This window comes from Giraffa tippelskirchi, chromosome 2, assembly GCF_054371585.1.
Source record: "Giraffa tippelskirchi isolate mGirTip1 chromosome 2, T2T-mGirTip1v1.2.pri, whole genome shotgun sequence".
Lineage (NCBI taxonomy): Eukaryota > Metazoa > Chordata > Mammalia > Artiodactyla > Giraffidae > Giraffa > Giraffa tippelskirchi.
The window spans coordinates 208,336,933-208,354,170 of record NC_137276.1 but is presented as its reverse complement, the minus strand read 5'-3'; the positions used below and the strand labels follow the sequence as shown (position 1 = coordinate 208,354,170).

General features: G+C 38.8%; 1 protein-coding gene across 3 annotated transcripts in view; it reads right to left on the bottom strand.

The window, feature by feature from the left end:
- The window catches only part of LOC145531089 (multidrug resistance-associated protein 1-like), a 100,449-nt gene extending 84,558 nt beyond the window's left edge, over positions 1-15,891 (bottom strand). For all 3 annotated transcript variants that reach the window (XM_081552590.1, XM_081552598.1, XM_081552605.1), the window contains exons 1-2: positions 15,743-15,891; positions 6,447-6,508 (exon numbers count right to left, since the gene is read on the bottom strand). In XM_081552590.1, coding sequence (XP_081408716.1) covers positions 6,447-6,508; positions 15,743-15,805 — 125 coding nt within the window. In that variant the 5' untranslated portion in view covers positions 15,806-15,891. The remainder of the gene's footprint in view (positions 1-6,446; positions 6,509-15,742) is intronic.
- Positions 15,892-17,238: the final 1,347 nt, after the last annotated feature.

Here is a 17,238-nt window from a genome sequence, read left to right as displayed (position 1 = left end):
ACAACTTCTAAAAACCCAATATGGAAAAAAAATGAACCAAAGAAACCCAATCAATGCAATAATATGTAGCAGAATAGAGGAGGGAGACAAAGAACAAGGAAGTATTGTAAACAGAAAACATAAAGTATGATGGGGAAAAAAGATACAAAACTTGAAAGGCAACTGGATCAGAAGGTAAATTTATTGTTAAATGAGAGAAACAAACAAACAAACAAAAGTCTATTAAAAAAATCTACTGAAGAGAACTCTCTATTTCAAAAGACCACACAAATCAGGGAGTTCCCTGGTGTCCTGGTGGTTAGGATTCCAGGCTTTCACTACTGTGACCCGGGTTCAACCCCTGATGGGGGAATTGAGATCCCTCCAGCCTCACAAAGAATTTTAAAAGTAAAAAGAAAAGAAGACACAAAACTTCAAAATGAGAAAAATGTTTGTCTCCTTTTCCTGAGCTTTCCTCCTTCCTGTTCTGAAGACATGATGGTCTGAAATAGAGAAGCCATCTTTGCCATCATGGGTGAATATCCAAATACTAAGGATGGAATGGAAAGATAGAAGAAGCCAGGATAGAAGAAGCAGGATATAGGCTGGTATACTACCCAATAACATAAAAAAAAAAAATCAAAAAATCTGTTTAAGCTATTATTATTTGAGGATTCTGTTGTGTATAGCACTCCTAAGTGATATAGTTCAGATACACTCAGTTTTGAGCCTGATGACATGACTTGTTCAGTGAGAAATTAAACTTCCATTTAAACCCAGGCCTTCTGAATCTATAGCTTCAGTTCTTTTCATTATAAAGTATTTTAGTCCAAGAGACCATAGCCAAGTATTACACTGCCCCAAATTGGAACTGCTTTCATCGTCATTGTTACTGAACAATCGGAATTGATTGACCCCGGAATGGATTTAAATCCCGTGGTAACCAGTCTCCATTGGATTCAATTTCACTTTTATTACACACTACCTAATATCATATTACAATTCATATTTAACAAAAAAGCTTAAATGTACTAGGAAAGGACCTTCTGTAATCATGTTTATTTTGGCTCAATATGCTGGAAATTTTTCTGCAGTGCACTTTTAAAAACATATTAAGCAATAAACTACTTTAATGCCATATTAAGCTCTTTTATCCCATTCCAAAAAATAAATATTCGTTTTCAAAATAAGATCGCATTGATTTTCACAAAAGCATTTTTAATAACATTTACTGCCTCAGCATTTTGAGGTAGAACTGTGCAAAACTCAGCAGTTTTGGTTCATGGGGATAAGTGACCCCTGGCTTTCATGCTGAGTCTCCAAATAAAGAAGCATCTAAAAGTGACACTTGAGCCGACTTGACTGTGGTGTCTTGGGCTCGGCTGTGACTTCCCTTTTACCAAGTGTGTGCTTCTTCCACCTCTTTTGCTTTCTTCTGGGTCTAACTTTTACACATAAGAATCCAGGAGAAGAGGAAGTAGTGCTTCTTTAAATCAATTGATGAAGCAGCTTTTGGGAAGCTTCTTGGACCAATAGTTGACCCTCCCAACAATGAAATGCACCAGATCCCACAAACGTGTGGACTTTAGTCCTTAAGCAATAATAAAGGTACATACAAGCATCTTGGTTTTTTATAGACTGATATACTTTTTTCAAAGGACAACTCTGTAAAGCATATAGAGCAATCATTTTTATCGGCTGTTAAACAGCAGGAACTCTAGGGACTGGTCACAGGTTTTTAAATGTGATATACACCAGTACTTACTTACCCAAAGGCAGACAATGTCATTAAATGTAATATTTCCACTGTGTATTCATTTTTGTTACATTAGAGAGAATCTTGAGTGTATTTAACATTAACAAGTGTGCATAAATATCTTATCCAACCAATATTAATGGTAGTAAACCAGTGGCAGTTGGCTAACAGGGTGAGAGGAAATATACATTTTGTAGATGAGTAATAATAGAAATACTTGGAAAGTATAGATATACAGCAGCATTGTCAACTTCATTATTGCTGTGCTGTGTGTGCTAAGTTGCTTCAGTCATGTCTGACTTTTTTGTGACCCTATGGACTGCAGCTCACCAGGCTCCTCTGTCCAGGAGAGTCTGCAGGCAAGAATACTGGAGTGGGTAGCCATTCCCTCTTCCAGGGGATAACTTTCTGACCCAGGGATCGAACCTGGGTCTCCCTTATTGCAGGCAGATTCTTTACCATCTGAGCCACCAGGGAAGCCCTCATTATTGCTAATCATCTGCTTAAACATTTCTGAAAAGGGGTGATTGTGCAATGGGAAAAGGCAAGGTATCAGTTGGTACAAAAATCTTAGGATGGGACAAAAGTCAGGTAATGTACAAATTTTACTAATATGTGAGGAAAAGGTAGGACAGATTGAATAGTGTATCCCCAGTTAAAATAATAATTCAATTGTGAACTATAAAAATTTTAACTAGATTTTTCCATGTATGTCAAGGGGATCATTCTATGACCATGATTATTATACACTGATGACATATTATATTTGCTAATAAAGCCTTCATAATTATTAATCATCAACATGATCTAGACAGCTACTGCCTTAGGAATTAAGGCTCATAAACATATAATTTCCTAATCATTTGCATCATCTGAGCACATTTTAATCAAATTATTCATATAATTAGAGGAGCTTGAATTTGGCCTAGGAAATAATTTCTGACTTTATTCTGACTCAAAGAACAGATCTGAGAACACAATTAACCAGTGTCTTGAAAGAGACATTCTCTTAACAATAGCTGTGATTCAGCTGCAATTGTTTCATCACCAGATAAGCAACCACATTAGTTTAAGGCCAATGATAGTTTCAGATAATGGCATGCCATGAAAATATTTCCTATTTAGTTCTGACATGTGAGAGTTAAACAGAAAATAAATGTGATATTCAAAAATTATAGCTTATTGGTTGTTTGATCTAAAATATAGACTTCAGGATATTGAGTTGCTATATTTTAAATTCTGCTGTTTTATTTGATATTAAATTTAATTTCAGCTTCGTACTTCATGCCTCCTAAAATTGTGTTTGTAATATTTAACATAAATGCATATTGTTTTCATTTGCCAAAATGCATATAGTTTGATAATAAAAGTTTTTAATGTACATTTACTTAAAATTATTTGTATCATTTAAATTCTGTTAGCTTGTGACTTAAAAATGACAGTCTGAAAATTTTAAAGCCAATGTAGACATCACTCTTATTCTCAATTCATGGATGAGACAGAACTCACGTTGGAAAAACATATCTAAACATACACAAATTTGAAAAACCAAAATCATTAACTGTAAAAAGTCCACATTTACATAGTTTCCATTTAAACTTTATTTTTTATAATGTATAATTTAACATAGCATATTGTCATAAAATTTCTACAATCCTCTTTAAGTGATTCACAGATTTTTATAACTTAGAATTTTTATCATAATTCAACTTCTGCCCAATTTTTTGCTTATCAAGTATATGTTTTCTACTTCAACAACTTTCATAAAGATCACCAATAATTTTTACATTGCCAAATTCAGTGGAGAATGTTCATTTCTTATTTTAATTTTCAGTATTTGGTCCTATTGGTCACTTAACTTTTTTTCCTTTTTTGACAGTTTTCCTAGCTTCCACTCACAGTCTTTCTTTGGTTTGTCTCTTACATTCTGAATACTTAGCTTCTTTTGTAGACTCTCCCTCCTCTTACTGTTTAAATGCTGAGGATTCCCAATACACTATTTGTTAAATAGACTCTTCTGCTTGATCTCAATGACATTCATGACTACAGATCTACAGTCAATGAGTCTCAAATCCACATCTGTAAGCCTGAGATCTACATCTCCAACACATGTAAGGTTTTTTTAATGGGGGTGAGTCAGGCACCAGAAATTGAAACTTTGCTAAACTGAATTCAAAAATTTTCACAATATCTGAAACTCTCAGTTATCTCATCTAGAAGCCCAACGTTATTCAACACTTTCCCCAGTTCTTCAATCTCCTCTTCCAATCAACACTTTCTCTTAAATAGCTCTTGAATGTATTCCTTCCTGTTCATCATCTTTATCATTACTATGGTTCAGGTGGTAACCATAAACCTACCAGGATATCCAAAGAGCCTCCTAACCAGTATCTCTCCATTCTCATCTCCTACATATATCCACAGAATTGCACAGGTGATTTTCTGAAGTGCAAATTGTAGGTCACTCTCTATTTAAAATCCTTCAGTGGCTTCTCACTATCTTCAGGATATCCTAGAGACCTCTTACTGATCTGTCCTTTCAACTTGATCTCTTGACATACCAATGTGGAAGGGTCTGTGCTCCCCTGCCTCCATGATTTGTATACAGTGTTTGCTCAACTGGGAATGCCACTCTGGCTCACCCCTATACTTTTTAAATGTTGGGTTAAGGCATTAATCACTTGTGAAACATTCCCAATTGTGCAAACTTGGCTAAATGATATTTCTGAAAATTATGTTTCTCCATCATGCTTAGACTGCCTTTTTGTGTAATTGATAGTTTACTTTTTAATCCTATTATGAATTCCTGGAAGACAAGATCTAGATCATTTATCTCTGCATTTTTAAAGGCTAGCATAATGTAGGACATTTAGCACGCAAAAAACTTTTTTTCTTAAAGCATTCATCTACTCTTAAAAACACATTGGGTTGGCCAAAAAGTTCATTCAGACTTTTTCCATACTATCTTATAGAAAAATCCAAATGAACTTTTTGCCTAACCTAATATTTCTAGATCAAATTGGGCAATTTTGTTTCTGCCAACTATAGAGCAAGGGGCATTAAGTTAGAATGATAAATTTAGTTTCATATTATCATAAACTTTCTGTTATAGGAGAAAAGAAAACATAAAGAAAGTTGTTGAATGTATAAAATTAGAAAAAATGAACTCTTCTCATTCAATATGATTTAATTCTCATGTTAAAGCCCTCATCACATATTATAAATTATTCTATAAGATAAACCACATTATATGCCTTACAAAATGATTGTGTGTGTGTTTTAATAGGAGTATAAATAAGTATAAGTGAGAGAATTTTCGGCAAAAAGCAGAATGGGTGGCTCAGATGGTAAGGAATCTGCCTGCAAGGCCAGAGACCTGGGTTTGATTCCTGGGTCAGGAAATCCTCTGGAAAAGGAAATGGCAACCCACTCCAATATTCTTGCCATTTCCTTCTCCAGAGGATTTCCCAACTCAGGGATCAAATCCAGGTCTCCTGTGTTGCAGGCTGATTCCTTACTATCTGAGCAACCCACTCCAGTATTCTTGAGTTTCCCTTATAGCTCAGTCAGTAAAGAATCTGCCTGCAATGCAGGAGACCTGGGTTTGAGTCCTGGGTTGGGAAGATCCCCTGGAGAAGGAAATGGCAACCCACTCCAGTATTCTTGCCTGGAAAATCCCATGGACAGAGGAGCCTGGTAGGTTCCCAGTCCATGGGGTTGCAAGAGTTGGACACGACTTAGCGACTAAACCACCACCACCAGTATTCTTGCCTGGAGAATTCTATGGTTAGAGGAGCCTGGTGAGATACAGTCCATGGGGTCACAAGAGTCAGACATGACTGAATGACTAATACTACACTACATAGATAAGTACAAATGAGAGAATTTCCAGTAAAAAGTGGAATAAAAGAACAAAAAACATGAAATGTGAACTCAAACTGACTTCTAACATTAGGTCAGTCTGCTCCTCCTACCCAGGTATCAAGTCAGTCTGCTCCTCTTATCTAGGTACCTCCTACCTGGCTTCCCTCTCCTTGAGCCTCAAATGTCCTCATCTGTAAATGCCTGTCTCATAGGACTTAGGGGAAAATTACATGAAATAAAATATATAAAATGGGTAAAAGTAAATAGCAGACACATGATGATTAAACATATATGTGTATATATACGTCTGCTGCTGCTGCTTAGTCACTTCAGATGTGTCCAACTGTGTGTGACCCTATGGACTGTAGCCCACCAGGCTCCTCTGTCCATGGAATTCTCCAAGCAAGAGTACTAGAGTGGGTTGCCATGCCCTCCTCCAGGAGATCTTCCCAACCCAGGGATTGAACCCAGGTCTCTTGCACTGCAGGCAGATTCTTTACCACTGAGCCACCAGGGAAGCCCCATGTATATGTATATGTATATGTATATGTATATGTATATGTATATGTATATGTATATGTTCATTTTCCCTTCCTAGTGCTAACAGGGATAGAAATACTATAAATGGACAGCCATATTGCAGGAGTATTAACAGTCTTATCTGTGGACCTATTTTGTATGTTACTATTTGTGATGTTTTTGGAATAAATCATATGAGAAGAAAACCTTTGAAAAGTTATTTTGTAAAAGTATACATGCTTAGATTAAAGGAATAACATGCAAGTGTTGTTTCACTCAGAATTTTCTTCAATGTGTTACACTACAGATAAATTAGTAAAATTCTTACCTGCTAAACCAGGAATAGGTCATCTTACTGAAGAATGAAGCACTCTTCTCTGGACTGCATCTCTAAAATAAATAAATAACAGCTAGTGTATGAAGAAAATGCCTTTATTTTACCTTTGAAATATCTTTGTCAGTAAGTGGAAAGTAAACATGAAGTCATTTATATTTCAGCTATGTTGACAACACAATCTTTAAGTAATACAATTAAGATATCCTTGGACAATGCATTAGAGGAAAATTAAGATTTCTTCTAATATTATGGCCTTTACATAGCAAGAAACCATGTAGAAAAGGAAAACTATTCCTAAATTTCATATTTCTTCTTTTTCTTTCTGTCTCTCTCTACATATGAATCACCACACATGTATATATATATGTGTGTCTATATATATATATATATATGTATGTATATAGCTTCTCAAACTAAAATGACTGTATATAGGTAGGTATATACATACATATATATAAATACATAATTTAGCTTGCATATATGCACAATATAAGCTAAATTTAAAATATTTAATTGCTAAGTGAAAGAAAGTTTTATCTTTCTTCTGCTAAATAGGAAAATAATAGACTATAATAGGCATTTGGTTTACTCACTTCTGTGTAAATGCTTAATTACATAATTTATATAAATGCATACATACATACATAATTATATTTTGTCACAATTATATTTTATTTGAGAAGGTTATAGTATTTCTATAATACTCTTTCCATTGACCTGATAAGTTTGACCAAAATAAGAGGGGTTTAAAAGAGAAGGTCTCAAAGGCAATAATCTTACATTTTTTAAAGGTCAGCATCAATCTCTATTTTTACAAAGTTAAACTAATCACAAAATTAAATTTCACTATTAGAAATTGTCCCATATTTAACAATTTTGCATTAATTCTCTCTAATCCAGTTCTGATTTCATATTAACAAACTGTTTACCACATTTTTTAAAAAATTCTTATTCCAGAAGAATGAAACAATATTTCATCCTGAACAGCAAAATATTCTTGGAGTAGGAAATGGCAACCTACCCCAGATCCTTGTCTGGGAAATCCCATAGACAGAGGAGCCTGGTGGGCTACAGTCCACGGGGTCAGAAAAAGTCAGAGAAGACTTAGCAACTAAAGAATCCGCCTGCAATGCAGGAGACTCCAGTTTGATTCCTGGGTTGGGAAGATCCGCTGGAGTAGAGATAGGCTACTCACTTCAGTATTCTTGGGCTTTCGTGTTGGCTCAGACAGTAAAGAATCCATCTGCAGTGTTGGAGACCTGGATCCAATCCCTGAGTTGGAAAGATCCCCTGGAGAAGGGAACAGCTACCCACTTCAGTATTCTTGCCAGAATTCCATGGGCAGAGGAACCTGGCAGGCTACAGTCCATGGGGTTGTAAAGAGTGGGAGACGACTGAGAGATTTTAATTTTTCACAGCAAAATATTCTGATTAAAGATGAGAAAGCATAATACTCACTCCAAATCTGCTATCTGAGTTATAGCAAATGATACACTATAAATCAATGCATTTGTGTGAGTGTGTGTGTGTGTGTGTGTGTGTGTCCGTTCAGTTCAGTTCAGTTCAGTCGCTCAGTCGTGTCAGACTCTTTGAGACCCCATGAATCGCAGCACGCCAGGCCTCCCTGTCCATCACCAACTCCCGGAGTCTACCCAAACTCATGTCCATCGAGTCAGTGATGCCATCTTCTGTCGTCCCCTTCTCCTCCTGCCCCCAATCCTTCCTAGTATCAGGATCTTTTCCAATGAGTCAACTCTTCACATGAGGTGGCCAAAGTATTGGAGTTTCAGCTTCAACATCAGTCCTTCCAATGAACACCCAGGACTGATCTCCTTTATGATGGACTGGTTGGATCTCCTTGCAGTCCAAGGGACCCTCAAGAGTCTTCTCCAACACCACAGTTCAAAAGCATCAATTCTTCGGTGCTCAGCTTTCTTTATAGTCCAACTCTCACATCCATACATGACTACTGGAAAAACCATAGCCTTGACTAGACGGACCTTTGTTGGCAAAGTAATGTCTCTGCTTTTTAATATGCTATCTAGGTTGGTCATAACTTTCCTTCCAAGAGGTAAGTGTCTTTTAATTTTATGGCTGCAATCACCATCTGCAGTGATTTTTGAGCCCAGAAAAATAAAGTCTGACACTGTTTCCCCATCTATTTCCCATGAAGTGATGGGACCAGATGTCATGATCTTAGTTGTCTGAATGTTGAGCTTTAAGCCAACTGTTTCACTCTCCCCTTTCACTTTCATCAAGAGGCTCTTTAGTTCTTCTTCACTTTCTGCCATAAGGGTGGTATCATCTGCATATCTGAGGTTATTGATATTTCTCCTGGCAATCTTGATTCCAGCTTGTCCTTCATTCAGCCCAGCATTTCTCATGATGTGCTCTGCATATAAGTTAAATAAGCAGGGGGACAATATACAGCCTTGACGTACTCCTTTTTCTATTTGGAACCAGTCTGTTGTTCCATGTCCAGTTCTAACTGTTGCTACCTGACCTGCGTACAGGTTTCTGAAGAGGCAGGTCAGGTGGTCTGGTATTCCCATCTCTTTCAGAATTTTCCACAGTTTATTGTGATCCACACAGTCAAAGGCTTTGGCATAGTCAATAAAGCAGAAATAGATGTTTTTCTGGAACTCTCTTGCTTTTTCCAATGATCCATTGGATGTTGGCATTTTGATCTCTGGTTCCTCTGCCTTTTCTAAAACCAGCTTGAACATCTGGAAGTTCACGGTTCACGTATTGCTGAAGCCTGGCTTGGAGAATTTTGAGTATTACTCTACTAGTGTGTGAGATGAGTGCAATTATGCAGTAGTTTGAGCATTCTTTGGGATTGGAATGAAAACTGACTTTTTCCAGTCCTGTGGCCACTGCTGAGTTTTCCAAATTTGCTGGCATACTGAGTACAGCAGTTTCACAGCATCATCTTTCAGAATTTAAATAGTTTAACTGGAATTCCATCACCTCCACTAGCTTTGTTCGTAGTGATGCTTCCTAAGGACCACTTGACTTCACATTCCAGGATGTCTGGCTCTAGGTGAGTGATCACACCATCATGATTGTCTGGGTCCTGAAGATCTTTTTTGTACAATTCTTCTGTGTATTCTTGCCACCTCATCTTAATATCTTCTGGTTCTGTTAGGTCCATACCATTTCTGTCCTTTATCGAGCCCATCTTTGCATGAAATGTTCCCTTGGTATCTCTAATTTTTTTGAAGATATCTAGTCTTTCCCATTCTGTTGTTTTCCTCCATTGATATTTGTTTTCCTTTGCATTGATATCTGAGGAAGCCTTTCTTATCTCTCCTTGCTATTCTTTGGAACTCTGCATTGAAATGGGAATATCTTTCCTTTTCTCCTTTGCTATTTGCTTCTCTTCTTTTCACAGCTATTTGTAAGGCCTCCTCACACAGCCATTTTGCCTTTTTGCATTTCTTTTCCATGGGGATGGTCTTGATCCCTGTGTCCTGTACAATGTCCCGAACCTCTGTCCATAGTTCATCAGGCACTCTGTCTATCAGATCTAGTCCCTCAAATCTATTTCTCACTTCCACTGTATAATCATAAGGGATTTGATTTAAGTCATATCTGAATGGTCTAATGATGTGTGTGTGTGTGTGTGTGTGTGTGTGTGTGTATATATATATATATATATATATATATGAAGAAGGAAATGGCAACCCACTCCAGCATTCTTGCTTGGAAAATCCCATGGACAGAGGAGCCTGGCAGGCTATAGTCCATGGAATCGTAAAGACTCAGATACAACTTATCAACTAAACAACAACCATATATATGTGTATATATAGTTGACCCTTGAAGAACATGAGTTTGAACTGCATGGGTCCACTTATAGTTGGATTTTTTTTTAGTACCACACAATCATGGACTGGTTGAACCCATGGATGAGGAACTTTAGATATGGAGGAACCACATATATGGAATGAGCATGTGTGTGTGCTCTGTCTGTCCAGTTCTTTGCAACCCTATGGACTGTAGCCCTCTAGGCTCCTCTGTCCATGGGACTTCCCTGGCAAGAATACTGAAGTGGGTTGACATTTCTTTATCTAGGGGAACTTCCTGACCCAGGGACCAAACCTGTATCTCCTATGTCCCTTGCATTGGCAGACAAATTCTTTACCACTTAGACACCTGGGAATCCCACAGACATGAAAGGCTGACTATAAATTACATGCAGATTTTTTATTTTGAGGAGATTTGGCACCTTTAACCTCTGTGTTATTCAAGGGTCAACTGTATTTTAACAAATTGCTATATATCCTTACACTGTTGTTTCAAGAAATAAATGCTGTGACAAACGTAAAACATTTATCACACAGTGGCCCAAAACAACCACGCCAACGCGTGAACTATAATATTTTCATAAATCTTGCTATCAAACACATTAGTACATATATCAGTGAGGAAAATGTGTGAAAACCCTCTGATTAACTCAGTGGTCACATTTTACTTTATAGGGAGTTGCCAATTTGATAATTGGCCACTAATGTGAAGATCATATTCACATCAAAAATACATATATTTCTGTGCCCAACTGCAAATGGCTGCAAATACTTTGCAGCTTTTCCCATCAAGAGATTGATTCTATTTCCCACGCCTTGAATCTGGGTTAGTATTGTTTCTTGTTTCGATTATGAGAATGCAACAGGAGTGATGTTAAGAGAACTCCAACTCTAAGCTTCAAAAGCTTGCTATGCTTGGAACCCTGAGTGCACCATATGACTGAGCCCAAGCTAGCCTCCTAGAAGGCGACAGACCACATGGAGTAGAAATGAGGTTCTCAGCTGACAGCCCATCATCCTGACCAACAGCTTGAAGACTGCCCAACATACGAGGACATTGGTCCTACATTATCCAGCCACCAGCCAACTCTCTAGCTGACAGTACATGTCTGAAAGAGCAGAGATTGGCCAAGCTAACCCGATTGAGGCCATGATCCAGCTGGGCCAGGGAATCATCAGCTAAATAATAAAGTTTTCTTTTCAGGGCCAAAGTCTTGCAGAGCTAGTAGACAAGGTTACTTTAGCAGGCCAAGGACTGGGTATTTGACATCAGCTCTAGGTCCACTTTTCATGTGAATGCATCTTATACAAGGTTCTTTGAGTACTCTGGTGAATAAACAGCCTCATTAGATGAAGGCCAGGCATCTTATACTGAATTTATTACAGTAAATTCCGAGCATATTTACCTCCCAGAAGAAATATCAGACAGGCAAAATATCTAGTAGAGGTAATTAAATCTTACTAAGTACCAAGAATGTACAAATGGCTTCTCAGTATATAATTACTGAATTCATAGCATGGGTCTCACTGAGCTTATTATCAATCAACATATTGCTGCAAAGTAACATCTATGTTGAAAACAAGGATATGACAATTCTGTGAGTTTCCTTCAGTGTTTGAATTCACTCTCATCCTCTCCACTGGACATTCTGTAGTCCTTTCAACTCACTTGTTCTCACTGATACCACTTCCTCTGCAGACCTGATATCAAATGATTTCTCATTTCTTTCATCTCCCCAAGCCTATTACAGGCTTTTGTTTTCTAAGCTATTTTATTATCTATGTTCTTATCTAGCACTGGGTATATACTAGGCATCCTGTAAACAAACCTTAATATTAATGAGTGCTGCTGGCTGTACTAAGTCACTTAAGTCATGTCTGACTCTGTGCCACCCTATGGACTGTAGCCCACCAGGCTCCTCTGTCCATGGGATTCTCCAGGCAAGAATACTGGAGTGGGTTGTCATTCCCTCCTCCAGGAGGTCTTATGGGCAATTTTCTTTTGAATGGTGATCCTGTATCATGATAGAGGAGCAGGAAATTTAGCCCACAGCATAACCTGGGTCCAGGATTTACTGAAATATGTTGCTGGCAATCCTCCTTGAGATATGGCCTCCTGAGGATGTCGTTTGTGTGACTGCTACAGTTAACAATATCTAATAACCCCTAACTTCAGGAACTTCCTTTGTGGGTATTAGAGAATGATCCTGGGAAGAGTGAAGGAAGACATGGAAAAACGCCTATACAGGAAATCTTACAGAGAAGGAAAATCATTTAGAAAGTGAAAGGGACTTATGTTTTTTAGAACTTAGGCTTTTCAATCACTTATTATGTACCAGATTCTGTTGTAAATATATGTATTATTAAATATAATGTGTCAGTGGTGGGAATATTTTTGTCAACCCCATTTTACAGAAGAGGAAACAAAGGCACAGAGTTTAAAAATAAACTTGCCCAAGGTCCTCCAACTGAGAAGCATAAGACATTGAATTGAACCCAGTAAGTTCATTCTATTTTCAGGTTATAATTCTACACCCTCAGCTCTACCTGTTACGTGCTGTAACTGTCTGCGGCTACTTAGAAACCCCTTTCTTCTTGTCCACTTCCTTGTACTTCACTTCTGCTGGCTAAATCCTACTTGTGCTTGAATTGTCTGGAGGATGTATTGCCATTAGTGATTCCTCTCCTCCCATCCCTACCTCCAAGTATCAATTTCTTGTTCTGTGTTATCAGAGTAAACTCAACAAATTCCTTACATTAGATGTAAAGGCTCTTCAGACCTGTCCTCCCTGAATTTACCCTCACTCTTACCTGACTATCCAATAATTTGCCTACAGGTACTTTTTCCTTCCAAACTTAGCTTCTCTGGAGGGTCTACTATGTTTCATTTCAGTTCAGTCGCTCAGTCGTGTCCAACTCTTTTCGACCCCATGGACTGCAGCACGCCAGGCCTCCCTGATCATCATCAACTCCTGGAGGTCACTCAGACTCATGTCCATTGAGTCGGTGATGCCATCCAACCATCTCATCCTCTGTCGTCCCCTTCTCTTCCTGCCTTCAATCTTTCCCAGCATCAGGGTCTTTTCAAATCTTCTCATCAGGTGGCCAAAGTATTGGAGTTTCAGCTTCAGCATCAGTCCTTCCAATGAATATTCAGAATTGATTTCCTTTAGGAGGGACTGGTTGGATCTCTTTGCAGTCCAAGGGACTCTCAAGAGTCTTCTCCAACACCACAGTTCAAAAGCATCAATTCTTCGGTGATCAGCTTTCTTTATAGTCCAACTCTCACATCCATACATGACTACTGGAAAAACCATAGGTTTGACTAGATAGACCTTTGTTAGCAAAGTAACGTCTCTGCTCTTGAATATTTAATATTTCCAGGGTCCAGCTCATAAAATGTTTTACATGAATATATACATGAATTAATGCTAATAACCACCAATAAAATTTTTAAGAGGTTTTCTATTTATATGTCACTACGCCAGCCCTAGAAACTCAATCAGAAAGTCATGTTTTTGGCTTATAGGTTAGGCTGGGATTTTCATCTGAGATCTACTATGCCAAAAATATAGTCTAAGCAATGAAATGTAATCATACAAGGTTTTCAACATGCCTGAAAGCCATCAACTTAAAAAACAAAAAACAAAAAACTTGGTGTCATAGAAGTAACAAACAGAAAATGCTATTTAAATGAGTATTTTCAATCTTTTCTAAATGGATTCTTGGTGCAAAAAGCTATTGACATTGAGTAATAGTCAAGGAAATAAACATGGTTGGAATCTTAAAGGAAGAGTCCACTCGAATTTGGGGTGAAGAAATTGTTTGAGTTTATAATTTCCTACCACACCTGTTTGTAATTCACTGCCTTTGGCCACCTCTGAGGTTAGACTGATGATGTTAAACCATTTTGCCTGATTAAGCCTGACATGTCTAAAGTTAAAAAAACAAACAAAAAAACCCAAAAGGTATATTGTCCTAGTGGAGCTCTGGCACATTTTAAGGGACTTATTCAATATCTATATTTTATAGATTTAAAAGAGTACATATAATTTGTCCTACTTTTAAAGAAATTTATAGTTTCATATATAATTAATAGACTGGATTATTTATTTGACACTTGGAGTTACTAACAAAAGCCAGGATGAGAACAAGATCTTCTGGATTTGAATTTTTTTTTCTTCCTTTTTAAGTACTACAGATCTAAGTGTGTTAGGCCTATTTCTAACACCTGTCTTGTGTAGTGATGAGAAGTAAAACAAGTAAGCTATTTTAGGGAATTGGACTTCCCAGGTGGAGCTAGTGGTAAAGAACCAGCCTGCCAATGTAGGAGATGCAAGAGAGGTGGGTTCCATCCCTGGGTCAGGAAGCTCCCTTGGAGAAGGAAATGGCCACCCATTCCAGTATTCTCGCCTGGAAAATTCCATGGACAGAGGAGCCTGGCAGGCTACAGTCTATGGGGTCGCAAAGAGTCAGAGGACACGAGTGAAGCGGCTTAATACACATGCCGGCATACAACAGCAGAGTTCATGGCACATGACTTCCATTGTAGAAGAAGCACGTGTTATCACAGCGTGGGGGTAGGGATAGAGTGCCGGGGGAGCAAGGCGCAGTCAAATGTCCGCAGTTTCTGGATTTGCCCCAGGCCTCGGGTTCTCAGTATCATGTCAGTTGACAGAGCTGATTTATCCCAGGTGTCTTCCTGTGGTTTTTTTTGGCTCTACCACTGGTTGTAGAATTCCACCCCACCCTCTCCTTCTGCAGCGGAAGTCAGGTCCATTCATTCTTTTCTCAAATGCTCGTTTCTGTTTACGGGGGGGGGGGGGGGGGGGCACTTACCCATCAAAGATGCCTCTTTCTCTCCTTCAACAGCCACCTTAACCGAGATCTTGCCCAGTGAAGTTTCACACCATCCCGTGGACAGATCTCAGCTCTTCCGACCGTGTGTGTGTGTGTGTGTGTGTGTGTGTGTAAGTACTACGCATACAGGGATCTAAGACATCAGTTCACGTGGACAGATCTCAGCTCTTCAGACCGTGTGTGTGTGTGTGTGTGTGTGTGTGTGTAAGTACTACGCATACAGGGATCTAAGACATCAGTTCACGTGGACAGATCTCAGCTCTTCAGACCGTGTGTGTGTGTGTGTGTGTGTGTGTAAGTACTACGCATACAGGGATCTAAGACATCAGTTCACGTGGACAGATCTCAGCTCTTCAGACCGTGTGTGTGTGTGTGTGTGTGTGTGTAAGTACTATGCATACAGGGATCTAAGACATCAGTTCACGTGGACAGATCTCAGCTCTTCAGACCGTGTGTGTGTGTGTGTGTGTGTGTGTGTGTGTAAGTACTACGCATACAGGGATCTAAGACATCAGTTCACGTTTCAGGGTCTGCACAGTCAACTCTCCCCGCTTCCCTTCGTCCCTAGATCGGCCGGAAAATCGCCCCGCCTCTCCCACCACCACCAAAGAGCTTTACCTGCGCCTCAGTGACCCGCTGGTAGAAGCCGCTCGCGCCCCATCTCCCCAGGATGGAAAACATGGTCCACGCGGACTCCCGGCGACGGGAAGCGGAGAGAGGTCCGGGCTGTCAGCTCTCTTTCTCGGGGCACTGTCAATCCGGCGTCTGTAAGGTGGGAGGACGCGAGCGCCCTACCCGGGCGTGTCGGCGGTCGCCCAGCCCTTCCCCAACCCTTCCCGTCCGCGCCTGGGCGGCGGCTAGAAAGAGGGAGGGAGGAGGGAGGAGGGAGGGGCCCGGCGGGAAGGGGGACGGACCTTCCGTAGAGTCCAAATATCTCTGCTTTGGGGGGAACTTGTACTGGACTCAGTAATTCTCACTCCTCAGTTTCCAGGGTTGCACTGTTAGAAAATGTGTCCCTTTATAATAGAAACTCAAAGCTCTTTCCTCCCTGGGGTGACATTTATGTGTTTGCAAACAGAATGTTAATATCTGTCCCTTACAGAACACTGTTAAGGAGAACAGGTGTCAGTAGAATTGTATAGAGAAGATTTAACTACAAGGGCTTTAAAATTAGAAACTTGAAAAAAAAAAAACTAATGAAAGCTTCTCTTAGTATTAAGAAACAATGACGGTATAGGGAATCTAAATTTTACTTTTCAAATTAATCATAAGGCTATGTAATAAACGGAATAACTTCGTAGTAACTAAGGTTAGCAAAGAACTAAGTGAAATATAATACATGTCATATAAAGGGGGATATGAAAATTAAAGATAGCATTTTGACATTTAATAAATACTCATGGATCATGAACCTTGTATAAAGAAGTATTGGTATATGCAACAAATCCCTTTCCATGTGATGTGTCATTGGTCTAATGAAATATTTTGTTTTGATTAACTTAGAAGTTGAAGTAACAGAAGAGGGACTACCTTTTAGAATTCTGTATAATGGAGATAAGGATAAGGAAATGTGATAATTTTACAAGAGTGGGTATTATGTTTCAGAACCAAGAAATATTCTGTCTGCTTCTTGAAATTAATGATAGAAGTAGAAGAGAGACTTGAGTATTTAGAGAAAGAAAAAAACAGCATTCTGGGAAAAGTGGTTCAAAGATGTTATGTAGGGGGAGTTTTAGCCTGCCCACAGAGTGGATCTACAACAGTGTCTACATAAGGCCTAGACCTCATGGAGTTACAATGCTTTAGAATGTTTAGAACACCATTTATGTGGCTTTCTTCCTGTCTTCAGACAGTATTCGTCAGACCCCATGCAAAGAGGAAGTTGTAGATTTCACTGTAAATGTGTCTGTGAAGAATTGAAGTCAAAGTTCAGGATTTAGAAATCTTGTTTCACATCTTCCAGGACTTTTCAACAAATTCACCTATCAATTTGAGGACATCTTTTACTCATCAGCCTCAGCCTGAAGGACCCTTTTCCATGTGCACTTTTAAACTATTTATTCTTTGGATTCTAATCAGAAAAGTCACCCTCTTCTTAAAGAGATAGCTCCTGG